General features: G+C 36.2%; 1 protein-coding gene and 1 non-coding gene across 3 annotated transcripts in view; one reads left to right on the top strand and one right to left on the bottom strand.

Moving 5' to 3' along the window:
* The window catches only part of VIRMA (vir like m6A methyltransferase associated), a 66,400-nt gene that overhangs the window by 23,089 nt on the left and 20,184 nt on the right, over positions 1-23,127 (bottom strand). For both annotated transcript variants that reach the window (XM_045560756.1, XM_045560757.1), the window contains exons 7-16: positions 22,695-22,967; positions 19,271-20,411; positions 16,203-16,694; positions 14,488-14,642; positions 12,354-12,436; positions 9,158-9,251; positions 8,477-9,021; positions 7,708-7,943; positions 7,002-7,254; positions 4,162-4,379 (exon numbers count right to left, since the gene is read on the bottom strand). In XM_045560756.1, coding sequence (XP_045416712.1) covers positions 4,162-4,379; positions 7,002-7,254; positions 7,708-7,943; positions 8,477-9,021; positions 9,158-9,251; positions 12,354-12,436; positions 14,488-14,642; positions 16,203-16,694; positions 19,271-20,411; positions 22,695-22,967 — 3,490 coding nt within the window. The remainder of the gene's footprint in view (positions 1-4,161; positions 4,380-7,001; positions 7,255-7,707; positions 7,944-8,476; positions 9,022-9,157; positions 9,252-12,353; positions 12,437-14,487; positions 14,643-16,202; positions 16,695-19,270; positions 20,412-22,694; positions 22,968-23,127) is intronic.
* Positions 4,553-4,659, top strand: LOC123645298. The gene has a single exon (XR_006737491.1). It is a non-coding gene; the product is annotated as a U6 spliceosomal RNA (small nuclear RNA).

The following is a 23,127-nucleotide window of genomic DNA, read 5'->3' as shown; positions in this document are numbered from 1 at the left end:
CCTGTCTCAAAAAAAAAAAAAAAAAAGAAAGAAAAGAAAAGAAAGAAAAAAATTTGTGAAACACAAACAAGCTCTGCACTTTACTTAATAATATTAAACAAGGTTAATTTCTTAGTTTTGATAAATATAAGCTGGGTGAAGGGTATACCTGCACTCTGTGCTATTATTTTTGCAATTCCTCTGGAAGTCTAAAAGTATCTAAACAAAAAAAAATATTTTTTCTAAAGTGTAACCTGCCTTGGGATTGTTGTGAGGACTATACGGGAAAATATATGAAAAAGTATATAGTGACCTGTTAATAAAAAACAGATCATGCAGTATCTTTACTTAAAATGGCCCTTATAATAATTCTAAAGGGCCTTAGTGATCTTTCCCCCATCTCACGCCCCCATTACCTCTGTAACCAGATGTCCTAACATTTTTCTCCTTGCTCACTCCAAGGGCTGCCTCTGTGGCCTCACAGCTGATTCTCAGACATCTTAGGCATGCTTTTTTACAATTGTTCTCCCCAGGATATTAGCATGTTTCATTCCTCACCTCCTTCACGTATTCATCTCTGTTCAAGGACTTCCCTGATCAAGTTCATTCCCATATTTCAAATGGCAACTCCCAACCTCACTCAGGTGTTCACTATCCTCTTTTGGTTTATGTTTTTTCTGTTGCAGTCTATATATTTTAATTACTTATTTATTGTTTGACAACCTCCAGTAGAATGAAAGCACCAAGAAGGCACAGATTTTTTTTTTTCTTGAATCTCCCGCACCTAAAATCAGTGTCTAGTCCAGAGAAGGCATTCAATAAATATTTGTGAACTAGATGAATCTAGTACTCAATTCCATTCCTTCATAGCGCCTACTATGTACCAGGTTTCTGGGTGCTGGGAGAGAGTGTAGTCAAGAAGACACAGTTCCTGTCCTCATGCAGCTTATATTCTAGAGAGAAAGATAACCAAATAAGTAATAAATCTATATAATCTAATGTATAAATACAGTGAAAAGGCCAGGCGCGGTGGCTCACACCTGTAATCCTAGCACTCTGGGAGGCCGAGGTGGGAGGATCGCTCGAGGTCAGGAGTTCAAGACTAGCCTGAGCAAGAGTGAGACCCCATCTCTACTAAAAAAATAGAAAGAAATTATCTGGACAACTAAAAATATATACAGAAAAAATGAGCTGGGCATGCTGGCGCATGCCTGTAGTTTCAGCTACTTGGGAGGCTGAGGCAGAAGGATTGCCTGAGCCCAGGAGTTTGAGGTTGCTGTGAGCTAGGCTGACGCCATGGCACTCTAGCCAGGGCAGAAGAGCGAGATTCTGTCTCCAAAATATATATATATATAGTGAAAAATATGAAGAGGGATAGGGAACAACAACACAAAGGGCAAGGTATTTTAGACAGGCTGTTTAGACAGGACATATATTTACACAAATACCTGAGTGAAGTGATGAAATAAATCATGAAAGAATCTAGGAGAAAAACATTTTAGGGGAAAATAAAAAGCCTAGAGATAGAAACGAGCTTGACAGAAGAGCAAAAAGTCAAGATAACAGGACTACTTTTTATTAGTTTTATTAGATAAGTCAAAGGCTAGATTGTATAAAGCCCTACTATTATCAATCAAGGACTTGTCTGGATTTTATTTGAGGCACAACAGGAAACCATTAGAAGAATTTCAGCAGAAAAATGACATGTTTTTGTTTTAAGTTTAAAAAGATTACTCTGGCTACTTGAGAGAATGAATTTTACAGACAATAGTGGAAGCAAAGAGACCAGTTAGGAAGCTATGCAGGAAATGACAGTGGCCTGGGTAAGGCCAGTAGCTATGAGGATGGAGAAAAGCAATCTGATTCAGGATATGTTTTGGAGAAATAATCCACAAGAATTACTGAGATGCCCATTGGACAGCCAAGTAGAAATGTCAAGTAGATTAATGGGTTACTTGAAGCTTAGCAGAGAGATAAGGGCTAAAAGGGAAAAAGAGAACAGGTTAAGATGACTTAGGAAAAAATTACAGGTAAGAAAAGGGCACTAGAAAGCTGGGCACGGAGGTGTGTACCTGTAATGCCAGCTACTCAGGAGGCTGAGGCAGGAGGATCACTGGAGCACCAGAGCTAGAGATCAGCCTGGGTAACACAGCAAGAACGCCATGTCAAAAAAGAAGCAAAGAAAAAAGAAAAGAGGACCAGAACATGAATCTAGTAAAGCTAACAAAATCACAGGTAATGCTATAGCAGAGGTATGCAAAGGATATTTGTGGGATCAGCTAACCCAGCTAGGAATCAAGGAAATTTTGGCTTTCTCAGAAGTATAGCATATGAGGTAAATTTTACAGGATATGTAGTAAATATCCAGGCAACAGAAAAAAGGTTAAAGACTCTGGTGAGAGATTGTGAGGGGGTTGGGTAGAAGGTATGGATGTTAAACAGGACAAAGAGATGGAGAAGGGAGGAGCCAGCATCAAACACAATACCTGAACCATTATTTTTCAAACAATGCCAAAAGAATTAATGAGAAAGGCACAAATATATGTTTCCTCCTCCTTACTATCTCAAAATCCCATGTAAATTTCAACAAATTCCAAGGAAATCTATGTACTAGCCAGCTACCTTCCCTCATCCTTCTCCTAGCAAAGAAAAAGATCAGGGTATAAACAAAGAGACTAGAGCAGAAATTATATTTGAGACACCAAGCAGCTTGGAGTTTATATCATTTCAAATTAATTTTAACTCAGCCATTTCTCTAGAAAACAAAATATAGTTGGCCCTCCATATCCATGGATTCTGCATCTGTCTGTGGATTCAACTATGAATTGAAAATATTTAAAAAAAAAAGGGATACAGAAAATATGGGTGTGTGTGTGCATGTGTGTGTAAATATATATATATATATATATATAATTAATGGAGTACTACTCAGCCATAAAAAAGAATGAAATAATGTCTTTTGCAGCAACTTGGATGGAAGTGAAGACCATCATCCTAAGTATCCTAGGAACAGAAAAACAAATACCACATGTTCTCACTTATTAAGTGGGAGCTAGATGATGGGTATGTATGCTAATACAAAGTGGAATGATGGACACTGCAAACTAAGAAGGGGGAGGATGGGAGGTGGTGTGAGAAATCAAAAATTACAGATGAGGTTCACACCTATAATCCTAGCACTTTGAGAGGCTGCGGCGGGAGGATCACTTGAGGCCCAGGAGTTCAAGACCAGCCTGAGTAAGAATGAGACCTCATCCCTACAAAAAATAGCCAGGCATGGTGGCATGTGCCTGTTAGCCCCAGCTACGTGGGAGGATGAGGCAGGAGGATTGCTTGAACCCAGGAGTTTGAGGTTGCAGTGAGCTATGATGATGCCACTGCACTCTAGCCTGAGAAACAGAACAACAACAAAAATTATGTATTGAATATAACATACACTATGCAAACAACAAGTACACTAAAAGCCCTGATTTCACCACTATACAATTCATCCATGAAACAAAAAACACTTGTCCCCTCAAAATGTATGGGTGGAAAAAAACACCTCAAATAAAAACTAACAACATTACAATAAAAAATAATACAAATTTTAAAAATACATTAAACAGTTGTATAAGTAAAAATACAACTATTTACATAGCACTTACATTGTATTAGGTATTATAAGTAATCTAGAGTTAATTTAAAACATGTAAGAGAACGTGCATAGGTTATATGCAAATATGACAGTATTTTATATGAGGGGCTTGAACATCTGTGGATTTTGGTATCTGAGAGGGGTGGGTGTTCCTGGAACAAATCTCCCACAGATACGAAGGAATGACTGTATATAGAATCAGCACTTTTAGTTTTAGGGTCTATAAAATTGCACTACCATCACCTCTGAGGATACATCAACAAAACCTTGAGGTATGAATTAGCATCCCTGGAACAATAAGATTTCCTTATAGATACTGCATCATGCCCACATTGTTTATCTATTCAATTTACATCTTTAATCCCAAAGATTCTAACATGACATTTCACTGCTAATGAATCTTTTCTATAAACACAAAATTTCTCTCATGAAAGAAATGATACCTACAACTTTTCTACAATAGGTATGAAGTAATTAATTTAGGGGAGGAGAGTAGCAGTGAAAAAATTAAATCTAAGAGTATATTAAATTAGACAAAGCATTACCTTTTTAAATGAAATAATCCATAATCATGCTCTGCAAGAAACATCATTGTTCTGACACATGTCAGTAAACAGTTGTAACTGCTTTCAGAGTTAGCTAGTGTAGCCAATAGACAGTCACAGATTGAGGCCATCAATTCTTTGTTTGGTAGAGAATTGGAGAGCTGTTCCAGTTCAGAAATAGAACCTTCAGAAGAGCCTGGCAAAATAAGTGCAATGTCCTGTAGGGGAGGAAGGAAGCAGAGAAAAAATAGATTTATAAAATTATTATCATTATCACTTTGCACTTTTGAGAAATACATAGCAATTAATACTTAGTAACTATCTCATTAAACTACTATTGCTATGGTTTCAGCCCAAACATACATTTAAACATATTAAGAATAAAGGAGTTGTGCTCACTTCGGCAGCACATATACTAAAATTAGAACAATACAGAAAAGATTAGCATGGCCCCTGCACAAGAATGACATGCAAATTGGTGAAGCGTTTCTTATTTTTGAGGAGGGGATGGGTATATTCACACCTAATGGGTGTGGTAAGCATCATCTGGGGGACAGACACACTTGAAGTTCTGACTTGGGTGGGGCAAAGGCATTATATGTAACCTAAATATTTGTACCCCCGTAATATGCTGAGATTAAAAAAAAATAATAAAGGAGTCATTTTGCCCCTTTATTAAAGTTAATACAAGAATACACACCCAAAGAAATAAAGACTTAAATATTTTACTTTATGTTATTTTTGCTCTAAAAGAATATCTTTAAAAAATACTCTTTCTGTATTGCAGTGAGTGTAGTTTCGATTTTCAAATGATTAAATAGAAAAGGTATTTTGGTACTAAAATATTTAAATCACTGTATTATTTATTTATTTCTATCTTTTGGGTTTATAAAGAAACTATTCAGAGAAATATACTGGATTTTTCTTTTAAATAAGCAGTCCCTCTTTATCACCCAGGCGGGAGAGCAGTGGCACAATCACAGCTCAGGGCAGCCTCGAACTCTTGGGCTCAAGCAACCCTCCACCTCAGCCTCCTGAGTAGCTAGAACTATAGGTGCACATCACCACACCCAACTAATTCTTAAATTTTTTTGTAGAGACAGGGTTTCACTATGTTGCCCAGGCTGGTCTTGAACTCCTGGTCTCAAGCGATCCTCCCACGTCTGCCTCCCAAAGATCTGGGATTACAGGCATGAGACATCACATATGGCAATACTGGAATTTAAAATATCACAAGGGATGGATGAAGCAAACGAACTTTTAGCCACAGTTTTCCAATCAAATATTTCCCTCTATTTTTCATGTATTCTAAAATTCAGCTTTTCTATTGCTAAGCAAGTTAGCTAATAACTAAAAATTCCCACTACTCTTTTTAAAGAAGTAAACTGTATTTTACCAGACCATTTTGGATATGTTTTAGGGTATGTGTTATCACCTTTAATCACTTCAACATACTGTAAACTAGTATTCAACTTGTTTTAAAACTATAAAACAGGCCGAGCGCGGTGGCTCACGCCTATAATCCTAGCACTCTGGGAGGCCGAAGCAGGTGGATCGCTCGAGGTCAGGAGTTCGAGACCAGCCTGAGCAAGAGCGAGACCCCGTCTCTACTAAAAATGGAAAGAAATTATCTGGCCAAATAAAAATATATATACAAAAAATTAGCCGGGCGTGGTGGCGCATGCCTGTAGTCCCAGCTACTGGGGAGGCTGAGGCAGAAGGATTGCTTAAGCCCAGGAGTTTGAGGTTGCTGTGAGGCTGACGCCATGGCACTCACTCTAGCCTGGGCAACAGAGTGAGACTCTGTCTCAAAAAAAAAAAAAAAAAAAACTATAAAACAAAGCCTGAATCAGAAGGGAAATATAACAAAGTGAAGCTATCAACGAGGTTTATGTGATCAGGGCAGCAAGGATGCTATAGTGCTATTCAGTGTAGTCACGCAATCCAAAGTGGATTACAGAACAAATACTAACCACATGGACACTTTGAGGTATAAGGACTTAAAAATCCTTTCTATCAGGTTCAAAATTATTTTCTATTATGTTTCCTTTTTGTGAAAATAAGTCACACAAAAAAATGTTCTTTCTTGACTTGAGTCTTAAAAGTAATCAAACTGGATTTTAATTAAGCTAGAAAAAGATAATCTTCCAACAGGGGATTCTATTAAAATTATATACTGCCTGAAAAAAGTCATATCTGGTGACCAGTTAGCAGGAGCATTCTGACAAGTTAAAATGCTTGGAAATGAAAATCTTTTCCAAAGATACCAATTACAACAAGCTTTAGAAGTTAAAACAATTCTCACTAACTCATGAAACTATACACTGGAAGTCTGGACAACAGGAAATAATAATATAGACAACAGGAAAAAACACTGCTACTTTTACCCAACGTCTATAAATACAGTAGTCTGAAATACACTAAAACTGTAGTAGCCTATGATGCCTTCAAAAGTTTCCCTAACAAGAAAACATTAATTCAACCAATCACACAGTTATAAAATTGAAGAATGACTTGGTGTGTAATATAATTGGAATGAAAATGAACAAAGTAGACATAATTGATCCTAAAAATATAAAAACAGTGTCACATAAAGCAATTATCCAAGGTTACGATCTTATAAAGGAAAGGAAAAAAGCTCTTCAGAGAAACCGATGAAGTACTAACTCAAGGAAAGCTATGAAGCACCAAATAATTTACTGCTGGTTCACTAGTCAAATTTATCTCCCTAAACAACAGTAGGAGTAACAAAACATAGGTGAGAGCTCTGCACTCACAGCCAAGATTTACATCAAGAGAAGCTTACACACATACACTCTTCATAAAATAATTATAATTACCTGATCACAGAGAGACTGCAAAATGGATGTGATATATTCAACACACTGTTGACGAATGACACTGTCTCCAGGAGACCGCACCAAAGCTAAAAGATCCTGGAATATCTCTGCATATCTTTCATCACCTTTAATAGTTCCATTAATTAGATGCAAAATAGCTAATTTACAAGCTTTGTGTGAAGCCAGAGCATCAAGAAGAGCAAGCAACCTGGTGGTTTGGCTAGTATACTGTTTTTCTTTATCTTCTGAAGTGCTGAAATAAAATCAATACATTTAGTAAACAAGTTCTTGATTTTAAAGCATTGTTTATCTAATATTTATTTTTCAATACATATCAACTCACACAAATTTTGTATAAAGCATTTCATTTCTTAAACATAACAACAATTTCTCTGGAATTTTACAATTACTGCATAATTTTATAAATTTAGGTTTTCAATAGCATATTTTCTTTGTAGTTCACCTTTCAAAAACCCAAAATCAAGACCTTCAAGGTATCTTACACATGAAATAAAATCTAAAGCTTTCTAATTTAAAAAAATCTACATATATTCATATATACATACATGTACATATTTATGTATGGATATTTATTTACATGTATATATAGTATACATGTAAACCTAAGTTTCCAAATTGTAAGTGGAAAAAAAGTGTGTGTCAAAAATAACTTGAGGAAAAAATTTTTAATGCAAAATGAAAATACCTTTGCAAGTCTTCTACAATCAAATCCAACACAGTTCTCATAATCAGAAGTGCAGTTGGTGAAGCAAGGTCACACAATTGAACACAAATACGCCGTAACATATGTTGAATGGGCTGGCAGGTTGTGCCAGAGAAAGAGCGAACTATTTCTTGGAGCAACTTTGCTTGAACATGAAGGTGCATGCTCCACAATTTTCGGGTGTTGAGTGCCACTGATATATCATGTGGCTCAATAACCTGTTAAAAAAGTATAATGTGTGTGTACGTAGATTTCTTATATTTATTTATAGTCACAAAAACTATTCAGGAAAAATTGTTATGAAAAGAACATCTTTACTGCATGCTTAAAACATTTAATTGTCTATTATACAATTAAACATTTGCTTAAATTCAATGAATCTAAGAAATCTTATCGTTCTCAGGTTAGCAGTCAGTTGAGTAGAGTCCACTGGTGAAGCAATCTAGTTATTGACAAATTCTAACACATGATAAAGGAGGAAAAAGGAATTTAAAATAACAGAAAAATATAAGTACAAGTATACATAACAGCATAATAAAACTCACTTTAACATAAATTTATTTAAAATGTTACCCCCATATTTCCTCAATGAACAACTTGCTTCAGTTTTATCTCCCCCTCATCCAGTTATTTTATGTCTTTTGGGGGGAAAGGAGATGAGGGTTTGTTTTTGTTTTTTAACAAAATCACTGGTTTTTTAAAAAGTGTTACTGCAGTCATTTATAAGATGCATGTTATATGGAAGTGATACCTGAGTTGTTTGCATGGGCAATGGAAGAGGCAGCAGCTCTGAAAGAAGTATGAGTCCAGAAAAAAATCCTTCAGGAACCTTCAAGATTGAAGAAAGAACTTCTTTTAACATTAAAGACCAAGTATTATTGGCCAGAGTCTCTTCTGAGATTGTGAGTTTTTCATTAACTCCTTGTGTAAAAGTCAGTAAAATATCAATGATATCATTTTGAATTTTCTGTTCATCACTATCCAAACGACCTGAGAGGGGGATAGAGCACAGTAGCATATGTAAAGTAACAAGTGCTGAAGGAACACGCATGTCCTTAAACTCAAAGGATCCACCTCTCAGGAGTTCCGTTAACATAGTTTTAAGAAGAGTGAGTGTGCAGCGAGCCATTGAAACAGTAGTAACTCTGTGAAGGGTAGTCCCCATGTTGACATGGAGCCTCCAAGGCTGAGTCAGAATACTGTTCAACTTTTGCAGAACTCGAATAAAGGTGTCCATTCCTTCAGCAGAAAAAAGCTGAATAACAGCAAGATTCCATTTCAGATCTTTCTGTTGACCTTTATATAGGATAAGAGAAAAAAAAAACCTAATTACTTATATGTTAATAATGGTGAAGAATTTTGAATATTTAATAAATGATATTTATACTAGGCTTAAAGAATAATAGTTTTTAAAGTATAGTAACCACATTACCTTCAACAGGAGGTGGTGGGCATGCCACATTACACAGAACACGTAAGGCAGTGGTAAGGCCAACTCCTTCTGGAGTCATCAAGTTATCAATATTCTTTAAAAATAAAAATGAACAGGAAGTTTTATTTCTTGGTACCCATTAGATCAAGAGAAAATTCCAAACAAGGCATTAATTAAAAATAAGAGCTTCAAGTTAAGTACATGTAATATTTTACATTTATTAAGTAAATTTAAAACATGAAAAATGCCTTAGAGTTAAAGAAGTTGATCAAGATTACTTAATCTTTGGCACAAATGGTACTGTATGTACTATTATTTGGCATGTAGGTACTGTATGTTGTTCTATATATTATGCAAATAAAAACAATTATAATGCACAAGTACATTAAAAAGTACTGACTAAAACACAGGTAACATACAGGAATATACGAGATTCTCTGTATTAAGAGTTTAAAATGACTCCCTTTCTCTATACCCTTTTCATACATCTTCTCTCCCAAAAATGAAGCTATGATTCTGGATTTAAAAGCCCTGCGAGTACTAAACCTCTTTCAAAACTGAGGAAGCAACAGGGAATGTTTTTGGATTACATAACATACATTTTTTTAAAAAGTAGATACCAAGAGAGTCTAGTTATTATAACCAGTTGGGGACTGGGTTAGAGGAAAAAGAAATACATTGTCTATGTCATTAGCACCTGCCTATGCTATGTTTCTGGCAACAAACAGTTACATTTAAATTTTTGTAGCTTTCACAGACCAGCACTATAAACAGTTTAAAAACTTGGAAAAAATAACATTCAAAAATGTTACGATTCCAGGCCGGGCACGGTGTCTCACGCCTGTAATCCTAGCATTCTGGGAGGCCGAGGCGGGTGGATCGCTCGAGCTCAGGAGTTCGAGACCAGCCTGAGCAAGAGCAAGACCCCGTCTCTACTAAAAATAGAAAGTAATTATCTGGCCAAATAAAATATATATAGAAAAAATTAGCCAGGCATGGGGGCACATGCTTATAGTCCCAGCTACTCGGGAGGCTGAGGCTGCAGGATTGCTTAGGCTGATGCCATGGCACTCACTCTAGCCAGGGCAACAAAGCGACACTCTGTCTCAAAAAAAAAAAAAAAAAAAAAGTTACTATTCCAACTTCTGGCTGGTGGCTCATGCCTGTAATCCTAGCACTTTGGGAGGCTGAGGTGGGAAGATCCCTTGAGCCCAGAAGTCATAGACCAGCCTAGGCAACATAGTGAGACCTCACCTCTACAAAAAGTCTAAAAAATTAGCTGGGAGAAGTGGCATGTGCCTGTAGGCCTAACTACTTGGGAGGCTGAGGATCACTTGAGCCCAGGAGTTTGAGGTTACAATGAACCACTGCACTCCAGCCTGGGTGACAAAGTGAGATCCTGTCTCTAAAAAAAGGAAGTTATCATTCTAACTTCTAAGCCTCTGTTTATATACTTAATAAATAAAAAAAATCTTCTCTTTTGTATGTTTCCCACTTTAGATTATCTTTTCCTTTATTTTCCTGGTAATTCCACAAATTACACAAGACAGCAGGGAGCCACAGAATGAAGTTTTGGTCTTGGATCAACTGTTTATAATCTATCTGGGGATCAGAACCACTTATAATAATCACAATTAATGGGATAAAGATTTATATAAAAATCAAAACTCGGGTCAGGCGCAGTGGCTCACACTTGTAATCCTAGTACTCTGGGAGGCTGAAGCAGGCAGATCATTCGAGCTCAGGAGTTCGAGACCAGCCTGAGCAAGAGCGAGACCCCATCTCTACTAAAAATAGAAAGAAATTAGCAGGACAATTAAAAATATATAGAAAAAATTAGCCGGGCATGGTGGTGCATGCCTGTAGTCCCAGCTACTCAGAAGGCTGAGGCAGGAGGATTGCTTGAGCCCAGGAGTTTGAGGTTGCTGTGAGCTAGGCTGACGCCACGGCACTCTAGCCCGGGCAACAGAACGAGACTCTGTCTCAAAAAAAAAAAAAAATCAAAACTCTTAATTATAGCATGTAATTCAAATTTCTAAAATTAAATTTCTTACTGGTTAAAGACTTTTAATAAAGTCATCTGATATTTATTAAACATCTTGTTAATACTCACTCAACCATGCACAAGTACCCAGAATACATGACCATCTAACTTTACAGGACATTAATTGTACTTCTGCTAAATAAAAGAAAATATAATGAAAAGCTCTAGATGTCATTTGAGGCACAGAGTAAGAACACAGAAGGACATGATGGCATCACAGGAAGTAAAGTACTCATAGGAGAGATGGAGTAAAAGACAAGGGCATAAAAATCAGAAAAGAAATATCTGAAGCAGATAAGCCCAAAGAATACTTTACTGTAGTGTCAGAATAGCAACAGATTAAATAATTCACATAAATTACTTAAATAACATACACTGCAATTCCAAGACCAAGATGATTTACACATCTCTCTCTCTCTCTCTAACACACACACACATACATACAGAGTTCAGCTACTAAATGAAAGAGGAGATAATTCAAGGTTCATTTTGCCCCTCTAGCATAAAACATTTTATGTATCTATGAATGCATTTAGCCCTTCTTCTTATGCTACACGTTGCATCAACTAAGGAACAAAGAAGAAAAAAACAATTTACAATACTAACTAAAAATGCAGTGATTTTTTTCAGTATAAATTACTTGAACTGCATAAGAATTTTTTCTATTTTTATGGATTTTATGAATTTCAACTTTTACAAATTATTTCAACTACAGATTTGACCAACCCAAATTAACAGCAAAGAGAACGAGCCCCCACTGCAATTATCTGGAATTGGCCCTATCAATTTTCACCTAAATATTCTGAGTGAAATTCTTTTTCACCAATTAAAGCTTAATTGAACAGTTATGCTATACTATGATAACATTTAACTTTAAAACACTTTTATAAATGTCATAAAGCTGGTAGGTGATATTAATAAAGTAAAAAATAGGACAGAGTCTGGTAGTACACAGGGTTTTATGCATGTGTGTTCATACAAACACATAATCACACATCAATCTACATATACCAATCTGTATCTACAAAGTCTAATAAATTAATCACGGACAGTTAACAATTTCTGCATTATCTACACAAGTGATTTAATGCAGGATCACTATATGCTATCACATAGTTTCATAAAAGCAAAGTGGTTTTAAGTTTTACTTACCTGTTTAACATATTCAATTAAGTTTGGGATGCAGTTAATTTCAAATCTAAGGTTTTTCAGAGGTTCAAGCCACTTGCCAAGTTCTTAAAAACAAGAAGAATAATTAATAATATTTAAAAATAAACACAGTTATGACAAAGAAAGTAAAAGTATTTTTTTCAAAGGAAAACATTATCAGATCCATATTGATTCCAATAATCTAAATTTCATACAGTGATGAACTTGTGTCTAATTCTTTAAGCAAGTTTTAAAAAGAAATGTAAATGTAGCCCTACTATTCTGGTTTAGAAATAAAAAGTAACTATTCTAAGTTATCTGGTTTCTGAAAACATAAATGTTTAAATGCTTAAACAGTCCATCTAATTAAAATGAATTTTTTGAAACAATCAATTTACAACATTTAAAAAAGATTTATAAAATAGACAGCTTATAAACTAATATAACATAGTGTTTACTTCTCTATCTTTGCCATTGCCTAACCCCCCCCAAAAAAGTAGAAACAAAATGAATTAATTTCCAAAGGAATCTTGCTGAGTGCCTCTTCCCTTAATATGAATTTTTAATTTTCAATTTCCTAATTTGCCTCTATAAAATTAAAAGTAATTACTATCATGCCAAAACAATAACAGCAAACTTTTTAAATAAACACAAATGAAATCTACCCTTTACTGCAACCAAACACAAAATTTTCCTACAAGCTATGCTGTAATGCCTATTCTCTTACTACCAAAAATATTTCTAGAAAAGCACACTCTAATTTGAAAAGTCATATACCAATTCCAGACATTTCATAGGCATGATTAAAGGACAGGAAAACAGTCATGTCTCTCCTTGGTTCTACACTCCTCCATGAGGATTACAGCTATACACATCTGAGTATTTTTTCTCTGCATTTTTAAATTAACTGTTTCATGTATACAGAATACACAGTTCAAATGAACAATATTAATGAATAATACTAAAACAAATTGCAGTGTACCCATCACCCATAAAAAAGTAGTAAAGTAAAGCATTAATCATACTTTTGAAGACACTGTGTGCTCTCCTTTTATAAAAGCATACTTAAGTGAAAAAATCTATTCCCAGGACAGGAAGTTGAGTTTACTACCTAACTGTTACTGGAGATACCACATGTAAAATTTAGGATTAAAAAGAAAAGAGGTCACATGCTATTTTAAAGCATTTTTACAATATTTACTCTATGTTATCAAATCTTCTACTTGATAAGGTCAGAAAGCCAGGAATCAAAATAAAATAATTTAAAAACCGTGATTAAGTATTTTAAACTTTTAAAGACTGCCCACATAAGGTTTGCCAAAAACTTCATTCAATATACTTTTTTTTTTTTTAGAGACAGAGTCTCACTCTATTGCTTGGGCTAGAATGCCATGGCGTGAGCCTAGCTCACAGCAACCTCAAACTCCTGGGCTCAAGCCATCCTTCTGTCTTAGCCTCCCAAGTAGCTGGGACTACAGGCATGTGCCACCATGCCCGGCTAATTTTTTCTATATATTTTTAGTTGTCCAGCTAATTTCTTTCTATTTTTAGTAGAGATGGGGTCTTGCTCTTGCTCAGGCTGGTCTCAAACTCCTTAGCTCGAACGATCCGTCCGCCTCAGCCTCCCAGAGTTCTAGGATTACAGGTGTGAGCCACTGTGCCTGGCCTCATTCAATATACATTTATATACTTAAAAAAAATAATGTTCATATTCATTCTTCTTTACTTTTGAGGATAGCAAATATGTGTTAATCCACTAACAGATTTCTAAACTATGTTTTCAACTGTGTTGTAGTTAGAAATATATATACAGCAAAACAGAGGCAAAACCATACCCAAACTGAACTTTTCAGTTTGTCTTTAAACTACTACCTCTTCCATTTTGATTAGAAACTTCAACTAAATATCAATCTTCATGACTTTCCAGAAAAAGGCAATTTCAAACCTTTTCATTTATATACTAAAATATTTTATCAATCTTTAGTTTTATAAACTATCTTCATAAAACATAATTTCAGGAAGTTAAAAATAGAGTATTACCAGGTATATTATCAAAACATGATGAAGCACTAATTACAGATATTCAAAGGCTTTTTCCTTCACATTACAAACGATTAAAATAACTTCAGTACCATACCTTGCAATTTAGCATTATTTTCATCTGCTTTACAAAGCTTCAAGAGAGATGCTGCATGTTGTTCAAGCATTTGAACATCACTGGAAGACTGAACCACCACCAAAATAAGTATGCAAGCATAATTATAAGCTACTGACTTCTTCGATTTGGAATCGCTGAAACAAAATAAGGTTTGTAAGGTTTGGGTACAAAAACGATTTTGTAGGAACAATTTTTAAACATTTTTTTTTCTACTTGGTTTTAAAGAGACCAATGGAATTTACAATAAAACACAACTAACTTCCTGAAGACAAGAAATCAGATTTTACAGTTCACATCCAATTCACCTGAAAACACTATTTAAAAGTATATAAAAAGAAAACATATCACTACGGAAAGTAAAATTCTATCAAGAAATAAGATCAGAAGAAAAATGAAATATTAATAAGTATACTTCATTAGCAATAAAAGATTAGGAAGTATACTTCATTAGTCTCCTTTAAAATATTTGTCCAATTGGGATAAAGAGGAACAAGAGTAATCACTTGCCTTCAATACTCAGTCTTCCACTATAGAACTAATAAGATATGGATAGGCACAGAAGCCATTGTTGCTTGCCTTTCGTAGGCACCCCACCCCCCCCAGCCAAAAAGAGCTGTCACTCAAGGAGTTGTACCAAGTCCCCATTGTGAAGAGCATTACCTGGATGTTATTGCTTTGTGTGACATGAGCTAGGAAGAGGGCATGTCTCTCTTCTCATACACTAAAACCCTCTGCCCTACCAGGCAGGTTCTTCAAAACTATTATCATTCTCAATTCCCCCCAACTAGTCAAAGCAATTCTGAAACCAAAGTACCATGAATGTCTTAAAAGGCAAGAGCACAAGATAGCAAGAGAGTTCTCACTACTCTTAAGGTATACGGGCCGGGCGCGGTATCTCACGCCTGTAATCCTAGCACTCTGGGAGGCCAAGGTGGGCGGATCGTTTGAGCTCAGGAGTTCCGAGACCAGCCTGAGCAAGAGTGAGACCCCGTCTCTACTAAAAATAGAAAAGAAATTATACGGACAACTAAAAACATACATATATATATAGAAAAAATTAGCCGGGCATGGTGGTACATGCCGTAGTCCCAGCTACTCGGGAGGCTGAGGCAGAAGGATTGCTTGAGCTCAGGAGTTTGAGGTTGCTGTGAGCTAGGCTGACGCCACGGCACTCTAGCCCAGGCAACAGAGTAAGACTCTGTCTCAAAAAAAAAAAAAAAAAAGGTATATGTATATTCCTGTGCCTTAGAATTCCCCTCTACAGTCTGGTCCAAATGCAGTGGTGTTTATAACTAATTAATCACAACCAGTTACAGATTACTTTGTTCCTTCTCCACTACCACTGCTACACTTGACCAGCCTTAAAAATACATACATTAAAAAAAACAATCATAATTCCCCTCTACAATAAAACAGCAGGGGTACTACAGTTGCAATCTTTGTTAACATCACAGGGAAACTGAAAGAAGATGCTAAAAGGTCCATTTCATTGCTTTATAGACACATCTTATATATTAGAGATTTCTGTCACTCTAATCCTTACTTAATTAACAAGTTATGTGTTACGTCAAAAATAATTATAGTGTTTTTCTCTCAAAACAACACCTTCTCTTAAGCAACTATATTAGTGATCTAGTAATAGTGATCTAGTTTCCTAACATAATAGGAAATTTAAGGAGTAAGTAGAAAATTACCCTAAGGCTTCTTTGGAATAGTACTCCATTAGAGTAATAAGACTTTGGAGATTCTTGTCAAGACTGAAAACATGACCAACAGCTGATCTTCCCACAGGATTAAAAGTAATCAAATAAAGATTGTGAAGGGTTCCCAAGAGATCTGAATGGTCAGTTTCTTCACTGGCTGTACAACGCTGAAAATGGCTGAATAGTTCTGTAATACACTGCAACGTCTGTGTTGAATCCTGTAGCCATAAGGCAAATGCATCATCAATAACACCATCAGATTGGAGACCTTCTTCTTCATCTTGATCATAAAGGTGACACAGAGCTCGGATCAACAAATTTGTTGCTTCATATTCCGACATAAAAAAAAGAAGACCCTTTTGTGACTGTGCAAGAAACTTTAAAACATCTTTTGTGGCTTGCAGCACACCAGGGTGGGCACTTGTTACTGGAATTGACAGAAGCAAGGTAACCAACTCCAAGAAGTGATGACTATGAAGATACCTGTGGACAAATTAATTCATACATGTCAAGTCAGTGCAAAGCATTCTTCATTCATTCGATATTCACTACACAGGAAACCAGCAAAATTTTTTAATGACCATAATCCTTATCCTCAGCAATATGCTGCTTTAAATGAAAACATAATGTGAGTAGCAAGTCTTCTTCCTACTAGGCCAAATAAAAGTGAAAGTTCTGTGAGGCTTTCTCCTATCTAGCTAGTACTCAAGAGGTGTTCAATTAATAACTATTGACAAGTTTTCTCTTTCCAGAGTTAACCCTGACTTTAAATTCTGGGCCTTCTCTATAGGCCACTTATCAAATGCTCCTTTTTCACCATGGTCCTACTCTATTCATGGCATAGCAGTATATGCGTATTAGTGTATCTAGGAAAAATATAGTATATGTACAGTCAGCCGTTCATATCTGTGGCTTCCACATTCAACCAACTGTGGACTGCAAATATTTTTTGAAATGTGTCAGTACTGAAGATGTACAGATTTTTTTGTCATTATTTCCTAAATAATACACTATAACAACTATTCATATAGCCAATTATTTAAATTATACTAAAGTATGTACAAATACTATGCCATTTAATATCAGAGACCTGAGCATCCTCTGATTTTGATACCCGAGGGAGGTCCTAGAACCAATCCCCCACAGATACTTAAGTACAACTGTACTATAGAAAAATATTGTATATTCAGATTTACTATAGGAGATCTGAATTAATATCTCTAGTAGAAAAAAACTGTCAAACTATCAATTTTTAATATGTGACTAATTAATATTATCATACACAGCACTTTTTTATCAGATCTAAAAACTATTCTTCGGTATACATACTCTCAGGGGAAAAAGAATGAATTTACCCAACACTCCAAAGTAGACATAAATGCTCCAAAGTGGACATAAATACTATGGACAACTTCTTTAGGCATCAGTTTTCTTATGTGTATGGATTTCCTTGCTTACCAATAGGCCCTGCCAGATTTAAACTTTTTTTTTCCTTTTCTTTTTTTTAAAAAGAGATGGGGTCTCACTATATTGCCCAGGTTGGACTCCTGAGTTCAAGCAATCCTCCCACCTTGGCCTCCTTAAACTCTTCTAAAATCAACTTTTTCAAAATGAAATTTAACTAGACTTTAAAAAAAAAATCAAAACAGTATTTTTCCAAAAATTCAAAAATGGGGGGGCGGTCTATAAAGACATCTCTTAACTACAAAAGAAGACCAACTTAATGTAAATTTGTTAATTTTGAGTTAGGAAGAATACTGTAATTTTTTGAATGCTAAAAAGCATAAAAATTATTTAAAATTCTGATTTATTCTCTTCACAATTTTAGTCACTATGAATGGTGACACAATAGCTTCCATAAACACCTGCCAAATTATTACTGATAAGTAAATTAAAGGCCAGAATGCATTTTTATCAAAAGTGAAAACTGACTCTTCAATCCAACTACTGGTTAAACTATTGCTTCTACTTCATAATAAACACCCCCCAACCCAAGTAACTGCTTACTGCCAAGTCAAACAGAAAACAAAGCTCCAGAATTACTATGCTCTAAGAGCATCTTTAACCACCTTATTGGAAAACAGTTAACATACCAGGCCTCAGAGTGCTTATTCTTAGAGAGGCCTGCTTGCAAGGTTGGCCCTTGGCTGATATCAGGGAACTTGGATTTCAGGAGGATTCCCACACACCCAACTGATAAGAATAATTCGCTGTGCCTCCATTATTTATGCAAACAATATGGTTATGTTGAAAACCTGCTTTCCTTCTAGGAATCTGGAATTCTCATACATGATAGGCAGTGAATGCCTATAAGGCTATCCCTCAATAAAAAGCCTGGGTGCCAATTAGCTCAATATTGTGCAATGTATACATATATTAAAACATCACACTGTATCCCATAAATATTTACAATTATTGTTTGTCATTTAAAAATAAAAATAAAAAGGTCCTGGGTGCCAACTTTCTAAAGAGCCTTCTCAACAGGCAACATTTCACACATGTTATCACAACTTGTTGCTGGGGGACTAACGTGGTCCCTGTGTGACTCCAGTGAGAGGACTATGGAAGCTTGTGACTGATTTCGCCAGACTTTGTCCCACGTACCTTTTTCCTTTGCTGAGTATAATTACATGCTGAGTCCTGCGAATCCTCCTAGAGAATCTCAGTGATCTTGTGGTTGCTGATACATGACATTAGGACATGAGAGTCTTGCGATCACTTCAAACTAATCCTTCCAAAATGCAATTATTTCTCCTTTCAAAATTCACTCTCTCTTAATTTACTAGTTTCTATCAATAAAACAAGTTCCTATTATTACCCTGGCTAGAAACCTCTTGTGCCTTCTCACGTTCTCTTATCTGCTAGGTCCTATTGCCAAGTCCTAGAACTATAATTGCTCTTTCACAAATTCTCTCTATATTAGCACAATTATTTGTCTTTCCAGTCCCTGTAACCTGAAATATCAAGTATCCTTACACAGATAAAAAACAAAATCAACCACATAAAATTGCTTTCAGTGATTTGTGAAATATATTTCCCAAAAACCAAACATATCATACCTAAAGAGAACAGGGTATGGATCATCCCTCTCTGGAGGTCCAGTAATTCGTGCCATGGTTGGGAAAGACTTAACAGGAGGCTGGATCATTGTATGAGGTGCAGTTTCCATTAAATGAAAAACTTCTTCTAGGAGATTAATAAGCTTTTCTATTTCCCCTTCACTTATATTTGAGGATTCCAAAAGATCCATATCCATAGAAGCGTCTACCTCATTTTCATATTCTGGGTTTGTTCTCTCAAGTCCAGCATCTGGGTCATGATCAGGTTCACTGTGGTTAGGAACAGATGAAGTCTTCTCTGCTAAATGGTCACCAAGTCTTTTAATCTCTAACAAGACTTCATAGAAATGGCATTTCTGAAGAATAGCTGAACCGGCAGTGACAACCCTTACAGTCTGATCTAAAAGTATGAGTTCCAGAAGTTTTTGATAGCCACTTTTTTCACTCTGCCTACCTCTTAAAAAAGCTTCCATTCCTTCTGTCATACTAATGACACTGTCCAAAGCTTTAAAGGCATTTAACTTAAGAGAAGATGACACATGATCAGCAAACAGAAGCTCAAATAATCCATTGATCACTCCTGCTTGCAGCAGTTCCGTAACTCCTTGAGCCCCACATTCTGCTAGTGAGGACACTAATTTGGTCCCAGCTTTGAGCTGTCGGACATTTAAGGCGATAGGCTGGCGAAGGGCTACCTGTAGATTTAAAGCTTGCATGGTCCAGTCCACCAACTGGCCAAGGGAGTCTTGTTTTGTGTTTTTCAATTGCAAATAGCTTAATCCTTTTATTATTAAACTTGGAATTTCTTCTAAAGCTGTTACCCATCTTGCACCTCTCTCTTCTCGATACAAATCTAATAGTTCAGTTAATTTCACTGAGGCTTCTATTGCCCCTGAATTTTCTTTATCTGGACCTTGATCCTTTAGTCTACTGATTTCTATTTCAAAAGTTGTCTTGTATGGACAGCTGAAATATAAGAGTGGTACAAGCTCCCTGTCATATGGATCATATGTCATAGGAGGAACTGAAGCTAAATCTTCAGCAGTGTATTCAACATCAAAGTGTGGATACTTAAATGTTTCACGCTCCAAGTCAGCAATTCCATCTTCATCACTGGAAATTTGTTCATAGCCATCATCCCCTGAAAATTAGTTTGAATAATATTTAATTATTATATCATTGCTGTTTAACGCATAAATTCTGGTTGATCAAAAAACAGTTTATTTAGTAGTATGGCAGACATTAAGAATTAATAATTTTCTCAACAAAATTAACTTCTGCCCCAACACCTTATACACAATTACCAACATTTTAGAACTATGGACAAATTTCTTAAGCAAATTCTTCTATCATATCTCTTCAGCTTTACAACACACTCTGTAACAGTTATCTTTTCCTCACAGAAATATGAAATGCCTCAAAGTAACAAAAATACCTCTCTCAGGAGGGAAGAAATTAAGCTTGCCCTCTTGAGAGATTGTTTCCAGAGAATTCCTCCAGCCCTCTTTTGACATTCCTTTGCTTATTAGCCTTAGCAATACACTAGTATTTGAAAAGATAAAGGCCTATAGGGGCTTGATGCTGACATTAGCCAGATGTCTTCTATTAAAAATTAAATAAGGTAGCACTCTGGGAGGCCGAGGTGGGTGGATCGCTTGAGGTCAGGAGTTCGAGACCAGCCTGAGCGAGACCCCATCTCTACTAAAAATAGAAAAAAATTATCTGGCAACTAAAAATATATATAGAGAGAAAAAAAATTAGCCGGGCATGGTGGCACATGCTTGTAGTCCCAACTACTGAGGAGGCTGAGGCAGTAGGATCGCTTAAGCCCAGGAGTTTGAGTTGCTGTGAGCTAGGCTGACACCACGGCACTCACTCTAGCCCGGGCAACAGAGCGAGACTCTCTCTCAAAAAAAAAAAAAAAAAAAAAATTAAATAAGGGCCAGGCGCGGTGGCTCATGCCTGTAATCCTAGCTTTCTGGGAGGCCGAGGTGGGAGGATAGCTGCAGCTCAGGGGTTCGACACCAGCCTGAGCGCAGTGAGACACCATCTCTATATTTAAAAAAAAAAAAAAGAAAGAAAGAAAAAGAAAAAAAAATTAAATACCCCAGCCTTTCTCTCACCTTCTCTACCAAGATAGGGTAGAGATAGAAAACTGCCTGCCTGAAATTTAACTACTTTTTGCCACTCAAATACAATAAACCTAGAAAAGATTATTTGGCAATCTGGGGATAAGAAAAGCTAAGAAAAGCATCACTCAATAATCCAATCATTTGTGTATTTTGTAAGAGGGCCTCTGTGATTCTGAAATGACACTCATTCTCACATCACTACTGTAGGAAAAAACCAACGCAGATTAGCTGTCATTTTGCATAAATGCCTTAACATTACATGCTATTTCTTAGACAAATGAAGAGTTAATTAGCTTGAAAATCTCTCATGTTTTACTTTCAAAGGAAAAATAAAGCCTAATTAAAGGACTGCATCATACTGCCACATGTCCTTGTGTAACTGAGACTTTTCTCCCTGAATTTCTGAAAATAATGTAGCATTTTGCTAAAATATCTAGCTGGCAGACATCTTTAAGAATTCCAACCAGCTTACAACATCATTCCTTACTCTGAAAACAGCCACCAAATCCCTAACCAACATGCATTTGCAACATGACCCTGTTTCCCTGGCCAAAGCTGATGGTATCAAGGGGAAACTTATATTGTAGCAAGCCAAAGAGAATCTCTCTCCTAGGAAATTGGAAATGGGACTGAGATATAGTCAAGCAGTTCAGACTGGTTGGTTAGACAAAGTAAATGAAAGCTGTTGGGTGAATAAATAACAGTTAATTGACAGAGAGAGTATAAAGGAGACACAAAAAGCACAGAAAAGATGGAAATCTCATTTTTAGTCATGCCTTGAGGTCCAGCTACATTCTGACCCTCAGTTCCTTTTTTTTTAAATATTTTTTCTCCCTCTCTTCCTCTCGCCCCTGCCCGCCTTTTTTTAATAGACTCTTGGATTTCTTGAAACCCATTTATCTTTTTTTTTTTTTTAAGACAGAGTTTTGCTCTGTTGCCCTGGGTAGAGTAAAGTGGCATCATCATAGCTCACTGCAACCTCAAACTCCTGGGCTCAAGCAATCCTCTTGCCTCAGCCTCCCAAGTAGATGGGACTACAGGTGTGCACCACTACACTGGCTAATTTTTCTATTTTTAGTAGAGACAGGGTCTCACTCTTGCTCACGCTGGTCTTGAACTCCTAAGCTCAAGCAATCCTCCTGCCTCGGCCTCCTAGAATGCTAGGATTACAGGCATGAGCTACCATGCCCGGCCCCATTTATCTTTGCTATAAATTATCTTGCATTCTTCAAAGTTACATTGAATTAAGTTTCTAGCACTTAAAACCAAAAGCCCTAGCTAACATAACCCACCTTCACCTTCTTCATCCTCTTCACCTTCTTCTTCTTCATCTTCCTCTTCCTCCTCAGGGATGCTGTCTACTGTATGGCGATCATCCTCATCCTCATCCTCTTCTTCCTCTACATCCACATCATCTTCATCATCTTCTCCTTCTTCTTGTTGTTCCTCTTCTACTTCTCCTTCATCAGAATATTGACCTTCCTGGGGAACAGAATTCCGATCAGGAGAAATGGGCTCGAAGTAATCTTCTCTGTGAGGAGCATCCTCTTCCTTGTCACCAGACACTGAAAAATTGAGGTTTAAGGCACAGATTATTTTAATAGTTTAAGTAATACAAGGCAGCAGGATTAAATAAGGCAACTACTTAATGATATTTTGGATGTCTTAGTTCATAAATACCCTTTAAAAAGGTGGGAGAATTTACTTGCTTTTAAAAAATATTAA

The sequence above is a fragment of the Lemur catta genome, chromosome 9 (assembly GCF_020740605.2).
Source record: "Lemur catta isolate mLemCat1 chromosome 9, mLemCat1.pri, whole genome shotgun sequence".
NCBI classification, from domain to species: Eukaryota; Metazoa; Chordata; class Mammalia; order Primates; family Lemuridae; genus Lemur; species Lemur catta.
The sequence above is the reverse complement of the archived record's forward strand: the minus strand, read 5'-3'. Positions and strand labels throughout refer to the sequence as shown.